Source organism: Protopterus annectens, chromosome 7.part0, assembly GCF_019279795.1.
Source record: "Protopterus annectens isolate FY-2018-M chromosome 7.part0, PAN1.0, whole genome shotgun sequence".
NCBI lineage: Eukaryota > Metazoa > Chordata > Ceratodontiformes > Protopteridae > Protopterus > Protopterus annectens.
In genome coordinates this window covers 1,947,142,201-1,947,158,172 of record NC_056739.1, presented here as the reverse complement: position 1 = coordinate 1,947,158,172, position 15,972 = coordinate 1,947,142,201, and the positions used below count along the sequence as shown (strand labels likewise).

The following is a 15,972-nucleotide window of genomic DNA, read 5'->3' as shown; positions in this document are numbered from 1 at the left end:
TAGAAGGCTTTAATCACTTGGGAGTCCTAAGTAAATTTTACTGATCAGCTCTCATACAAGCAGATGATGATGGTAACTTTACTACTCATAGTGCTAACTCATGGCTAAACAATCATTCTAAGATGTATTCTGCACAAGAACACCATATAGGGCAAGACTTGCAGAAATTTGCATTTTATGAGAAAGACATCAAAAAGCTCAGCAAAAAAAGAACCACAGGAAGCAAGAGGAAAATGTAAATAATAATGGGGGGGGGGGGGTTCAATTGTTTACAAAGTTGTGCTCAAGAAGCATCCAGATAGGATTAGTGGAACAATACTGCTAGCTTTTAATCTCTCTACTGACCTAGCCTTCTAGAATTCTTTAAATGATGATGTTGGCAAAATATCCATACAAGTTAGCCACAATCCTGGACCTCATCCAATTATTGTAGGCTCTTTCATTATTTGACTACAGATCCAGTCACTTATGAGAGGACTCCTAGTACAACACCATCACTTTCTGTGTGTTTCAAAATGCAAGAAAATTCCCTATCAGCAGCATCATTCTCTTCATTTATAACAATGGTTAAGGCTTCACTGTGCAAGTAAATGACTTTTGCAACCCAGCTGTTCGGACAGTACGCCACACCCATTACTACATTAGTAAATAAACAGTGCAAACTATTAATTTTCTCCATGTTTTGCTATTAAACTTAATTTTTACAGTGACCATTGCATGCAATACCCCTTACCTTCTGCTGCTGCTGCTGCTGCTGCTGTGAATGCCACTTCATGTACTTTTGCAGTTCTTGGATATCATGATCCACACTCCCATACTGTACTCCTAGCTGTGACTTCACAGTTAATGAGTAAATGTCTAATTCTTGATGATGTCTCACCGAATAGTCCCCAGATGCTATGACTTGAGAAGCAGTGATATACCCTTCTAACTCAGTACCTCCTTCTCTGAAAAATAAAAGAAAAAAAAATCACTACCCAACTGACACATCATTATGTTTAGATGACTATGGCAGACATTTTATTGCTACCTCACCCTGTTTTGTTTCACAAATCTGTCACATGATGTAGGCATCAAATCTGCCACCTAACAATAACTATGTATCAATTTCCAAAGTGCTTTACTTATGATGCCCCAAAAAGAGTATAACACCTATCACTTTCACTCCCAGATTGGGACAGAGAGAATATCCTCCTTCTAAGCAGGTTCTACTTGAGTGTCCCAGGAAATAAAATCAGCTAATTACAACTAAGGTGGACACTCCTAATGAAACAACCAATTTAAAGGTGTGATTATGTTCTGATCTATTATTAGTGCTGTTATGAAGTACATGCAAGATTTCCTGAGTAAAGGTGAAGGTTTACAGAAATGACTAACATGTTTTGAATAAAAGCATTTTCTCTGTTTTAGCTCCAAGACTGAACACAAACTTGTTTTCAATGTGGAATGTAGAAGCCTATGAAGTAAAATGACACCAAGTACTCCAAGCCCTGATTACATAACTTCTTTTGACCTGTCCATGAACCACACAGACACAGCAGACTTTTAAAAGCAATTTAAAACAGGTAAAAAACATTGTGCCATAACACACATTGTAGAAATGTTTGTCAAAGAACAGGAAGCATCCTGGTTGTCCACTATTTTAATTGTGCTTTAGTTTGTGTTACAGTGGTCCTAGTTCTAAACAACCCAGTGGTAACAGTATTTACCTGTTTTGGAAATCAACAGCAAAATCTGCTACACAAAAAGAGCCTTCAAATCCTCCTCCCTCCCTGCGAGGCAATCTGCACTGCTGGCACCAGTAAACAGAGAACAGGATGCATTAATGTTGTGTGTTAGAACCGCTGTGTAACAATGAAATAATGAACAAAATAAAATGAATACATAAAGAACTGATGAATTCCTCAGAGGTCTAAATGCCAAACTAAACAGAGAAGAAAGAGGCAGATTCTAAACTGTTTCAAAGTTTCCTTTCTGATCAGAAACCACTTTTTGGTAACCCTACAATATTAAAAACAACTGGCACTAAGTATATCACAGCATAATTCTGAAAGTACAGCTACCATATTTAGAAAGTGTTTGTGGCACCATAAAAACAACAGTGAGTGAACAAATGCAAAATGCAACTCTAGCATAGCAAGTGTAATAAAACCAAGCAGCAAAAAACATCAAATAAAAAACAGAAATGTCCACTTTGGTGGTGTAGATGGATAAAGCCCTGACTATGGCCCAGGTGATTCAAGGTTCAATTAGTGGCTCGGGTGACTGATGGACAGGCAGGGGAAGGGATGGATGTGCCTACCCCAGGGGATTATGTTACGTGAGAGTCTCCTTACGACAATCCTTGGTAGAGGCCAGGGACACTACTAATAAGGGGGGGGGCATGGTTTAAGCATAAATAGTGGGCCTGGCTGAGCTGCTGCATAGATGGGGAGATATGCCTCTTGTTCACACTGCATGCCTACCTAGGCCATACCATTTTACCACAAGGAAGGGGGGAAATGGGTAGGTCATACAAGGACCCCCACCCCAATGTATGCTTTGATGTGGCAAGCTCCCAGAAGCTTAAGGATCTGTGACCAGCCTCAGCAATAACAGAAAATTCCATGGGGGCAAGGAGTTAGCTGGTGGACCCAGCATGGAAGGGGCAATGGGGTTGGGCTGACAATAACGAAAGACAGTTAAAAAAAAAAATAGTAATAATTCTGAATGAGTAAAAATGTTCTGAACACTGAGCAACAGACACCCCTAAAAGGATGACAATGCACAGACTTCTAAGGCTCTGGCTCACATGTCCAAATTAGAAAAGAGAGCATTTTCTTGATAGTTGATGGAGTCAATGTAGTTTGTCCATTACATGCATACAACATTCTACCTCCGCTACAACCTCACATTATCTCTCACCATTTCTTTGCCTGTTGCATGCCCTTATAAAATGCCTGTTTTCCCTTTTCACCAGCCATTCTTGTATTCCATTACCGGATCTATATTAAAAACATGAATGTTTACTTACCTGAACACCTAAACGCCGACACATATTCCGCGAACCCCAAATACACTGAATGCCCTAAACCGCGAAATTGAAAAACTCGAAATGTCATAGTTGTCCCATCCCACCGCCCACTACATGCTACCTACACAAACAACCTAAATAAACCACATACATACACTAACCAAAACCCTACTTCTAACCCTACACTAAATCTTGCATATACCACCATGTACGCACTTAAATTAACCCGCACCCTAACTCTAAGGTCCGTAACTATCGCACACTTACCTTAAAAAGCTATACCCAAACAAACTAAATAATCCACACACATACACTTAATAAAACACTACTTCTAACCCTACACTAAATCTAACATACATTACCATCTATGCACTTACCTTGACCCGCACCCTAACCCTAAGGTCCGTAACTATCGCACACTTACCTTACGGAGCTATACCACAGAAGGGCCAACCATGATGACTCGACATTTTGGATTTCGCACTTCAGGACGATCGATGTTTTTGCAGTTCGATGAAGAAGTGTCAGCGTTTAGGTATTTGGGCAAGTAAATGTTCGTGTTTTTAATATAGACCCCCATTCCCTGGGTCCACAACCATCACTGTTACCATCAGCACCTCTTTTTCCCCAGTTTCTCAACATGGGGTTGAAATGTCATATCAGCTGTTGCCATCTCTCTCAATTCAGTGCCAAGATCCACAGTCATCTCTGTGAAAATCTACTTTAACAGATCCAGGGAACATGACCTTACACATATCATGTCCCCTTTGTCTTGTCTGGTCTCTAGTGAGAAGGTCTCTAGCTCCCTTGGTTTCTGGTTATATCCCTTACCCTCCATCTCACACACCTTCCTGGTGGCATTCCAATGGACTTTTTCCAGCGTTCTGGTGTCATTTTCCATGTATGGCCATCATAACTGCACACAGTAATCAACGTGTGGCATAATCAGATGGAGTGGATTTGGTATAGCTGCATTTCTGGAGTATATACCCACCGAAGTAAAACCTCTGTATTCTGTCTGCTGTTACCACTACCCTCTCATTCTGTTGACCAGTCCTGGTGACATTAGCACTACCAAATCTATTATACATTCTTCTGCTACCAGTTGCAGTTCTCTCAGCTGATACTTAACACCAGGGCTGTTGCACCCAAAGTTCAGTACTTTGCATTTGTCTGCACTAAACTTTAATTGCCACTTTCATAGCCAGTTGGTCAATTTTCCAAGTCCTTCTTTAAGCTCTTCCTCCCAACCCTCCACTGCTGTGCTTATCTTTGTTTCATAAATGAGGGGATGAATTCTGTTAATTTCTTCAGATATGTTAGAAACAAACATTGTAACAAGAAATGGATCCAGGACTGTGCCTTACAGTACATCACCATTCACTTTCCTTATCCTTTGACATTTTCACCACAGCCATGCAGCAAACCAGTTCTTAAATTGTGGTCCTATCTCAGTTTTCCCATCAGCCACATGTGAAGAGACACAGTTAAAGGCCTTGAAGAAATCAAGATTAGGGGTTGCTATAATGGTTAAGTTAAGGTATTTACCTCACAGACGCAATATGCAGGGTATGACTCTCACTTTGGAAACTGGTTAGGCTTAAAATGGTCCACAGGGACAGTTAGCTTAGTACTTAACTATGAACTTATAAGTCCAGGTACATCATGCAACTATATCAAGTTTGCCTGTAAACCTCCCCACCAAAAAAAAAAAAAAAAAAAACTGCAGTAGATTTGACTGACAGCTTCTTTTAATCATGAACACATTACCTGCCATCTTGAAGACTGCTGTCCCCTATAAAAGCAGATATCATTTCTCTGTGGATTATCTCTAGGACTTTCACTTCCATTGTTTTTAGGTTAATAGGCATGTAACTCCCATATTCTTCAGTTCTCCAGACCTAATGCATTTGTGCAGTTAACACCAACCTGCTAAATAGCTCGGTCAGTGGATCTACTGGCAAACTGACAGGGCACCTATGGAATCTGGGAGGTAGCCGATCCATTACCCTGTGTTTTTCATCCATAAGGGCAAATAGTGCCGTCTCTACATGCTTCTCTTCCCCTCCAAGCTTCCAGCAGTACAGGACCCACTTGCTTTCCATTGTAGCATTCAAGAAAAATCTTTGCTTTTCATGACCTTGATGCTGCCTTCATAGGTTCCATAGGAGATTACTAGGTTAACAGCTTAAGGGCCTTTACAAGCCTAGCCAATATAACTCAATTATATGGTCCCTAGGGTCAACAGGATGGCATGGATATGTGCACTGAGTATCTTACAGATTGCACCTGTCCAAAAGGGGCACAGGCACTACCCCAGGTGTGAATTTGCGATTCCCCATCCACAGATCCAAACTGCATTTGAAGAGGACCAGGTAAGGGCTTTGCTTAATGTGAACAGGAAGCCTGTTCCAAAGAAGGGACAATCTCTGAGACACATATCTGACCCTTAGATCAGGTGACCCTCATGCTGTTTGAGTTGCAGACGTGTAGCAGCTCCATAAAGGCTGGATTTGTGAGTGCATTGTAAGTCAAGCATAGTCACCCCTTAACAGTCGGTAGGAGACAGGGTAAAGGGATAGGACTTTTAGTCTATCCGCAGAGTTCACGTTGCTTACACCATGTATTTTCTTTGTGAAGAACCTCTGAGGTCACTCCAGCTGCTGTAAGTGCCTCATCAGGTGCATGCCAAATGGCACATTGCAATTGATTATTGGTCTAATGAGGGCTGAGTACAGGGGGACCATAACTTCCCTGGATATGGATGCCATACCTTTACTTACAAGTTGTGCCACATAAAAGGAATTCCTCACCGCTGTGGACACATGGCAGTCAAAGTTCAGGCAATCTACCTATCAGTGTACTTAGATCTCTCACCTCTGAGTTTACTCTAAGGGATGTGCTACTGATGTTATTTGCAGGAGTAGAATATGACTTCCCAAAAGGTATGGTAATGCATTTTTTTGCATTTAGATTTAAGCCATAGTTCTGGCACCAATCATTTCTAGACCCTCCTAAAGAATATCAACATCATTGGGAGATTCAGTGACTGCCCCCAGCTTGAAGTTATCAGCAAACTTTGTCATCCAGAGGCTTTCCACATTAACCTTGACTTCAGAGAAGTATATTCTGAACAGCAGTGGTCCCAACATTGAGCCCTGTGGCACACTTCTAGTAAATGGCCTCTTGCTGGATCTGGATTCACCCACTTTAACCACATTTCCTGTCCATGAAGCAACTGGCTATCTGGTGACATACATATTTATGCCCAGATTTCACAGTTCATTATAATACCTGAGTGGGGAGTTTTGTCAAATGCCTTGGTCAGGTTAAGGCAGGCTGTATGTACTGTTTTATTGTCATCTATGGCCTTAGTGACTTTATCAAAGAAATCCACCAAATTTAGTAGGCAAGACCTGCCCTTGACAAAACCGATTTGGGTGAAGTCCAGTGTTTGGAGGTTTTGTATGTCATTATTTATTAGGTCCAAGATTATTCTTTCCATGGTCTTACATACAAGACTAGTCAAATTTATGGGTCTGTAATTTCCTGGGTTAGTAGATAGTCCCCTTTATGCACAGGATGACGGCTGCTGTCTTCCACTACATCGTGACAAGGCCAGTCTGGAGGCTGTAGTTAAACAGAGATCCTAATACGCATTATAAGTACTGATTTAAGCTGTTAAGAAGCAACCCAGTACATCATCGTGTTTTTAGCTTTAGAGAGCACAGTGGCAACCTGTTCTTTGGTGATAATTAGCAGTGGAGTGGTGGAAGATATTTCTTGGGGAGAACTGGGGGTGATGTAGAGCCAAAATCTGACCTGAATTTGTCGGCAAGCAGATTTGCTATATCTTCTGGCTGAGTATAGGAAATGCCATCTACAACTAATTCCACACATTGTTGGGTGTTGCCTTTAAGACTGCAGATATAACTGAAAAATACCTTATAGTTATGCTTAGCTTTGGAGGCTATTTATACATCAAAGTCAGCTTTCAGAGACTTGACTGGTTCCCTAATTCACTTGTTTAGACTGATGAGGGACTTTTTTGCTCTGTGGTGCATATTTCCTCTTACTTCTTGACAGGATTTTCCTTATCTTGCTGTACAACCTATTAATACCAGGGGTCCACCAGGATGGCTTGTTTTCGTGGTTTGACCTGGGTTTATTTCAGTCTGGTAATGCCATTTCTATGCAGTTGTTTACACTGGTGTACAGGGTATTTGTGTATGCTTATGCATAGGTTTCTGTATTTCCTGGATTTGGGAGAGCTTTGAAACTAACTACACCTCTCCTTAATATGGAGCAATTTACCTCAGGGAGGACATCACACGGGGAGGGGGGGGGGGTGAATCACTCACCCATATTTAGGAGTACCAGATCAGGGATATTTGCTCCCTTAGTGCGAGCACAGACTAGCTGCTACAGGACATTTGAATTAACAAAGTCGAGAAATCTTTGGCCCTGGATGTTAGTGGTCAAGTATGCCTCTCAATTTATGGAGGGGTAGTTAAAATCACCAATGAGTATGGTGTCTGGCTCGATGGTGAATGATTCTAGTAACTTAAGGTATGATGTATGGGTTTCTTAGTCCAGTATGGGGAACCTGCAGCTAGCAAGAATATAGTAATGGATTTTCCCATGGTTAGTTGGACATGGAGTAGTTCAAGCATGTCACATTGCTTGACCAGCCTTGTGGTGTGCTTACCCTTCATGTAGATGGATACACTTCTGCCTTTTGCTCTTTCATGTTCAGTGGGTGGTCAGAATGTATGAAAGGCATAATAGCCATGAACTGCTGGAGTGCTTTCCATGGCTTTGAACCATGCTTCAGTAACTGCACAGATGTCAACATTTTCCAGGATGAGGAGAGCTTCAAGGAAGTACAGTTTCATGTCGAGGCTCCTAGCATTGAGCAGTAACACCTTTAGCCTGTCCTAAGTAGATTTTGTTATGTTGGAATTTTTGTCTGTTTGGCAATGCCTAAAAAAAGGCACTATGTGTTGGCCAATGTCAGAAAGCCTACAGGTGACAGGTGAAGATCATCCCTGGCAAAGCAGCGTGGCCAGTCAACCATGTCCTCTCAGGCTGACAAGTACTGGACCCCTACAAAATAGCACCAGCAGCTCAGTCAATTACTAAAGTCGATCATTTCTGCTGGTACTGTGGCATTATGCTTGGAGACAGTAGAATGCTGCTCAGTGTCAGGCTCATACCTGCCTGTAACACATATTCTGAGAGCTCAGTCAAGTTTCTCTTTATATGGTCCAAGGAGGTACGTCTCAGGTCATTCATGCCCACGTGGACTATGACTGAGTCATACTATGACCTGGTGAATCCTGACCCCTGACAGACAGCTAAATTTAACCTTTCCTTATAGCCTGGTAAGAGGGACCTCAGTGTGTCTCACAATGGAGTCCCCTATGACCAGAATATTGGGTTATGGAGTGTTTTGCCTTATGGGCTTGGTAGTTGAGGCACAATGAGATGTGGCTTTATGTGTTTTGATGGGAACTGTCTTGTTTGTGTACATGCGGAGGTTCTCAAGACTGTACCTGAGGGACCTTTGAGGTTTGGGTAAGTTACATGTGAGCACTTTTGCATATGTGGGTTTATGTGTGTGGTCTTTTGCAGGTGCGGTGAGTGATGTGTGTGAATCACTGTCAACATGTTTATTGCCTTTTTTGGCCTGGATGTGAGTCTAGACTCCAGTGTCAATGTATAACTACATCTCTCACATACTGTATTTTTCTGTTCAAGAGTTAAGTAGTTGTCAGTGTACATAAGGCGATTGTTACACTGCCTCAGGATACCCATGTCCACCAACCTGGATGCAGAGATAGCAGAAAAGTGCCCATCCATGTTTGCAGGTCCTAATGTGTACCTGAAAGGATAGGAGTGGAGAGTGTTTGTAAATGGATGAGGGAAGAGTGCTTACTTAGTGTAATCTGCAGCTAACCTAACCAGTGATGCTGCCCATTGCCAAATCAGCTGCTCTCTAAGCAGCATTAGTTCTGGGTACTATAATAAGAAAACTAGCACAGTAAACTATTACAGCATAATGGAAATGAGCAATATTTCCAGATGTTTGCATCTGTACAGGGCACTGGCACAGCTCTTTGCAAATGTTCCGAATTTATATCAACATTGGAAATACAGAAAACTAATTTGTGAGCACTCTGGCCAATAAAACAACTACTCTTAGAGCTCTTTTCTGTGCTTTCCAACTCAGATAGGCCTACTGCCACTAGATGAATAATCCCAGTCCTCCTAATGTAAAAGCACAGTAAATGAGTTTCCAGAGTGAAATGCTACCACAAACAAATTAAAGATACAGCAGTGCACTTTAAACAGCTTATAAAAGTGTAATTATTCAATAAAAGTACTTTGCTTTGTAGAAATCAGCCAAGAGTCACTCAATTGTGCAGAATTTATAAAAGCACTAAAAACAAAATAAGCTCTTCAGTCAATAAAACAACTACATGTAGGAATCTCTAGTGTGTTTCTCCAACCTATACAAACCAGGCTACCACCCACCACCATTAGACAGAAAATTCACTGTAATTTTGATGTAAAAACACAGAAAAGTGCTTACTAGATTGTAAACATGTACTACTTTATCCAACAGCTATTTAATGAATTCAGAGCAAGTAAATCAGTAGAACAGACAATGAGAGGCAAAATGCATTTTTTTTTTAAAATAAACACAAGGAAAGGTGAATAAATAACTCAATATATACACAGCAGTGTACAAAGGGAGGAGCTAATAAGGGTCAATTTACAGTACGGGTGGGCAACTTAAAATCACCAAGTTCAGAAAGCAGATCAAGGAATGAAAGGACAGGTGGGAATAAATATCAGGGAATCATCAATAGGGTTGCCAGCTGTCCGTTTTTTGACCGGACTGTCCGGTTTTCTTTCAAATTGTCCGGTTACCAATTTCATTGAAAACCGGACTCCGGACACAGTAATCTTACCAATAAATTAAGAAGGCAGCTGCTGTTGCATACTGCATGCTTCTCTTACTGGTTTTATACTTGTTAGCAGTCACATTTAAGCCTTCTATAGTGTTTGTATAGTAAATCATGATTTATTAGCTATAATAATTTAAACTGTGACGCATGCTTGGAAATTGTAAAACTTTTTTTCTTTTAATTTTGTAGTATGCATGCTCGAAGTGAAACGTGTTTTTTGGGTGTAAGAGTTCGATGTGGTAGAACGGAACTTTTGGTGTTTCGGTTCGTGATTTACATTACAAATGGTACGGGTTGTTGCCGAGTGGCATACCGAAAAGGATTTAATCATGGTGGTGTTATTTGAGACTGCTGCTGGCTATGCAGTTTTTTAAGGTAGGACTCGTAGGAGGGTTGAAGAAACATGCAGTACACACATTGAAACTTGCTTGCCTTTTTTCCCAGCCTTTGTGTTTGTGCTGTTTTTCTTTTAAAATTGGGACTGGGAGCACTTTAAATGTGAGTGCTTTTGAAATGCAGGTTTGTGTTTACATCATATAGTTTGGACTTCCTATCACATTACTTCCATTCCCCACAAAGTGTGCAATCTCAGAGAAGGATTCGAGGGTACTCCATGATAAACAGAGATGAGGAAGTGGGAAGGCTGATTCAGAGAGTACAAAGTGAATTAGTGTAGAACTGTTTTTGATGAAATAGGTTAAGAGAAAAAAAGTGTATAGTTAGGTTAGCCAAGAGCTCAGAGTTCCGCATTTTGGCCACTTAGGAGGAAAATGAGATGTTGCTGGTAGACTTATTGGGCTTGGTAATGGTTAGAACCATGACAGAACTGAAAGTCAGGTGTTCTGTGTTTAAGTGACTACCAGGCTAGGAAGGCAGCGACTATTGGAAAGAACATTGTTTTTGTGCATGCTTGTAGATTTGTTTTTGTGAATGTTTGTAGATTATTTATTCATGTATTTATTTTATTTATTGTTGTTTTTTTTTTACCGGGGACTAGGGTTGCCACCCCTCCGTTTTTTTTCCGGACTATCTGGAAATCAAACTGACTCCGGTAGTCCAGAAAACACTGTACAAACTCTGGTATCCTGTTTCAAAAAGGAAACAAAATATTGGAGTTTGTAAATCGGCTGCTTTACTATGCTTTTTTTACAGAAAAACATAGTAAATCAGCAGAAAGCATGCAGCAGGAATGGAAAAAGAGGGCGTTCCCCATCGGGTGTCGTCGTGACATCATGTGGGTGGGAGAGGGGGTGGGATGAGCGGGGTTACTGGTGACGCGAGGGGTGTGCCTTTACTCCGGTTTTAGCCACGACGAAAGGTGGCAACCCTGGTCATCAACAGTGTTTGCAGTTTTTGCAGGTCTAGAGTCTTATCAGAAAAGACAAAGACTCAGAAATTCTCTGTGTATTTAAGTTGTTGTTTTTTTCGGCTTTTCCTGGTTAGGGGTCGCCACAGTGGTACTCCGGTCTGCTAATGATTGGTAGTTGATTTTTACGTGCCGAGTTACCAGCCCTGACGCACAACCTTCAACGAAGGTACGCCCATTCACGCATGTATCCACGCAGAAGACGCTCTAGCTAAGAATCGAACCGGACAGCATCTTACTGTGAGGCGACAACGCTACCGCAGCATTTAAGTATCACTCAAAAAACAATTTAACCAATGAAAACTACACATGAAATATGCATAGCCAAGTCATTTAAATGTCTATCTGCCATACAGAACAAAAACACCAGGCCAAGCAGATTTATAGAAAAAATGGAAAACAAAATGTAGCAGGTAAAACAGAAAGCAGCTCTATCAGTTTAAGCAACTCACAGACAAAAAAATACAGCAGGGCGTCCTCAACAGTGCATGCAGTTTTTGCAGGTCTGAAATCGTATCAGAAAAGACAAAGACTCAGAAATTCTCTGCATATTTAAGTATCAATCAAGAAACAAATTAACCAATGAAACCCCCCCCCCCCCTGAAATGTGCAGTCTGTGTAGCTGATCAGGAGTCCTTGTTCCCTTCCTGACCACTTCTGCAGCTCCTTTTCAAACTGCACCTTTACTGCCTCATTACCTTTGTCACCCTTTTCCTAGCTTCTTGGACATCTTCCAGCCCCCTATATGAACATGCAAAAGAAAGAGAAAAGAGAGTTAATGAAATATTGGACAAGATCCCAAAATAATTTAAACTTAGAGCAAGGGTCCTGAAAGAGTCGATCACACAAGCAATTCCAAACGAAAACTGCTGTGTGAACATAGAACATTGCAAGACCTGAAGAAAAATCAGCTACAAAAGGTGAGGAAAAAACAATGACTGGGAAAAGTTCTGCAGCTGTTCAGCAAATAAATCAGTGCAAGCTCTAGACATGACTTCCACTAACCTAGAGGAAAGCACAAGACAACTGCACACAGACCTGGTTAAAATAAATGAAACATTGATGGAGTATATCAACTCAAAATCAAAGAAGCTTTAAACAGATATTCAGATGAGATGATAAAACTGCAACAATTAGACGGTGAAATGAAGAAACAACTGGACGAAGATGAGACTGCAGAAAGAAGAGATGTTTCAAAAAATAATATAATTAGAGGACACAGCATGTAGGGAAAACCTAACATTTTCAGCTGTACCAGAGTAACTAGAAGGAACTGACTGTATTAAATTTCTGAAAGCACAAAAGAGCAACTGGACTGGTATTCCATTGTAGGAGTTGTTAAATGAAGGGGCACATTGTGTGTATGTTCCAAACCTGGCTATGAGAAAGTAACCTAGACCTTTAATAGTAAAAAGATGCAATCCTTCCAGCAGGATAAGTTGATTCTGAAAAAACTGTGGCAGAAGGACAAAGTACTAAAAGGGGAAGACACCAGAGTGTTTGTGGAGAATGATTACTCATTGCTTATGTATATATAAAGCAGAGAAGTATTTGCACTGTGCTTGAAAGCATAAAAGGTAAAATTGGTCTGGGTAATCATACTTTAATTCTAGGAAAAGGAGGATGCAAAAAACACAGTGGCCACTAAGGTGGGATAGGGAAACCTTTTCATGAAAAATCTTTCCGGTCATCTTTAAGAATCCAAAAGACATGAGTTATGCTCCCCATAAAGTGACTGGGTTTGCTAACATCTCTTATAATGTGGGTCAATGACCAAATGGATGAACAAATTACTGACAATACAAATGACATGGAGGCCCTAATCCAGAAAACAGCTGCATTACTGACATCAAGTAAAGCAGCATGGTATTTACGAGGTTGCAAGCACCATTCAGACATGTGGAAAGAGGTAATAAACATGCTCTTTCAAATCAGACAATTCATAGTTAGTCCCGTCAACATTTTGACAATACCAGATGCTGGTGCAAACAGTACTTCAAACTTCATCCATTTTTCTAAAATCACGTTAATACTTAGTGAGTCACTCTTTTTTTTCCTCTGTTCCACCCTTGTCTCCACCCTGTATTTTTGTTACAGTATGACACCATCTAAAGGAGGAATCTATTTTACTTTTCTGTCACATGCACACTCTAATCTAGTGCATGTAACTGCACGTACAATTTCTGATCTCAAATCCCTGACAGGGTTACCTTTGTAAATAAATGTTTTAATAAAATCAAGAAAGAAACAATTACTTTCTCAATACAAGAAATGAAAGCAAGCAACATCTTTAAGTTATGAAACTCCGCATTAAAGCACAAGCTGTTGGGTTAGGGAACAAAGTAAACCCAAAGCAATAGAGATTGACATAAGGACTGACTGACACAACTAGTACGCTCATTCGCTAACACATTTACTGAACAAGCTGAGGATTCATCTACCTGCCCCATGACCCGGTTGCTAGTCTCACCTTACTACCCTGCACCAGAATTATTACAGTCAGCTTTGGGTCCTTGCAGAAGCCAACATCAATAACATACACTTCAGAAGGTACAGCTTCCTTGGTGTACACCAGAAAGCTGTTGCAAGATTAATGCACGTAAGGTGTTTACTTTCAGGGAGATGGAAGGAATGTTCATTGGCCATTTCACTTCTCTTTGCCAGTACTCTGTCACGAGAGGAGAATACTTACATGCATACAAGTAACAAAAGGACTGCCAGATATGTTCCAAATTAGGTAATATCAAATTTATAAACAACTCTTAGTACATGTATGTTGCAAAATATCTTAGAAATAAGACATAAATCTGTAACTTCCAAGCTATTATTTGCAAAGCATATATGAAGAGCTTTCTGTACACAGTTTTTTCTCTCTCTTTCTGTATGCTGTTTTGTATTTATACTGTTGATTTACTGATCATTCTACACTTTATACTTGACTGTTTGATATTTACTATATGCTGTGTCATTCCAGTTGTAGCTTGTAAAATATTTTGTGCACTGCACCTAAGCTATATCTGAAATAGGTCTATTCTGGATCAGTTCATTACCCCCATTAAAACTAAATAAATACTCAAACCCACAGTAAAACTCTATGCCAGATTACCTGGCGTGTTGAAAGGGAACTGGTGATTCCGGGTCTGCATTGCAGAATTATAATCAGTCAAGTAAATTCATGTTTAGTTATTTGAAAGTTTGAAAGTTAATCTTTTTTTTTTTTTTTTTTTATTATTATTTGGTTAAAAATGGAAATTGTTTTGTGCTTTTTTGGCAGTTAGTTTAACAAGTAAATTAATTGATGGTTGACAATCCTAGGTTTTGTTACCTACAGAAAGGACATTTATGATTTGCATTTATTAAGATGAGTAGTAGTACTGTTCCTTAGAAAAGTGCCCAGTGACACTTGTGGTTTAGTTAGAAGACTGTTGAAACTGAAATAAATTGCAATAAATCATAACAGCTGATTTTTTTAAATATAACAAGCCAACAATGGATAGGGAAAATATAAACTATGTGAGGTGCTACTCACAACAGTAACTCATGGTGGGTGGGGGGGGGGGGTAAAATTTACTCTTGCAACTATATAACACTTTGGGCTTTCTTGTTATCTTTTCAGTCAGATGTTAACCTCATTTTCACAGCCCCAGGAAAAAAAAGGTCTCCTATTTTTTATTTATTTATTTTTATTTTACATTTGTAAAGTCCGACTGGATACATATCCAGTTTCAGCAAAGGCCCGGGGAGAAAAGCTCCAACATCACATTACATATATGAGAGAACTCTCATATATGAAGAAATGCTCACCATTTGTGTTGATTTTATAAGTCTCACCATATAAGGCTAGCATTCAGGTCTTCCAGACAGAAACTTTAAAAGTAAGCTAATTATCATAACCAATAGCTGGAGACACACAAGCAGCTTATTCAATGATGAACCAACATATATGGGTATGATAAAAGCATTTATCTGGTGTAATATGAAGACAAATGTTATTAATACTTTTCATGCTCCATCAAACCTTACCATTCTTGGTGCATCATTAAAATGTAATCACCTCTTTTGGTACATAATCTTTTCTACTAAATTCCCTTAAACCTGTCATACTTATGCTACTTGTAAAGTAAATCTTCATACACAACATATCTAAAATACTGCAACCTTAAGTAGAGACTTTGGGGAAAAAGACAACAGTCAAAAAAAGAACTACATCTTCAAGTCACATCATTGAAAAAAAACTAACTTCACACAGTAAATATGCAAAACACACAAGCAACCACCTCCCATAAACTGCAATATCCACCTTAATCAACACCCCAGAAAGCAAATTCATAAAATTAAAATGAAATTAGTTACAATAAAAGAATAAAAATGAAATAAACCAGTAAACACAACTTGCTAATAACAGAAAGCAATATTACTAACAAAATGGAAATAGTTCTATGTATCTAAACTAAGACAAACTAAAAATATATCATTTATAAAACTTAAAGCATAATGTATCACTTGCTACATTGATAAAATGCAAAAAAATTAACAAACAACAAAATAAGTTATCTCAGAACTAGAGAAGATATGAGACACTCCATCTATTAAAAACCTAAATAAACTACTTAATACAA

The 15,972-nt window shown here is 39.6% G+C and overlaps 1 protein-coding gene across 1 annotated transcript in view; it reads right to left on the bottom strand.

Moving 5' to 3' along the window:
* Nucleotides 1-466: 466 nt before the first annotated feature.
* LOC122806204 (A-kinase anchor protein 13-like) overlaps nt 467-15,972 on the bottom strand; it is a 1,047,516-nt gene continuing 1,032,010 nt past the window's right edge. Inside the window, exons 5-6 of the mRNA XM_044076432.1 lie at nt 734-947; nt 467-685 (exon numbers count right to left, since the gene is read on the bottom strand). Of these exons, the coding sequence (XP_043932367.1) occupies nt 467-685; nt 734-947 (433 nt within the window). The remainder of the gene's footprint in view (nt 686-733; nt 948-15,972) is intronic.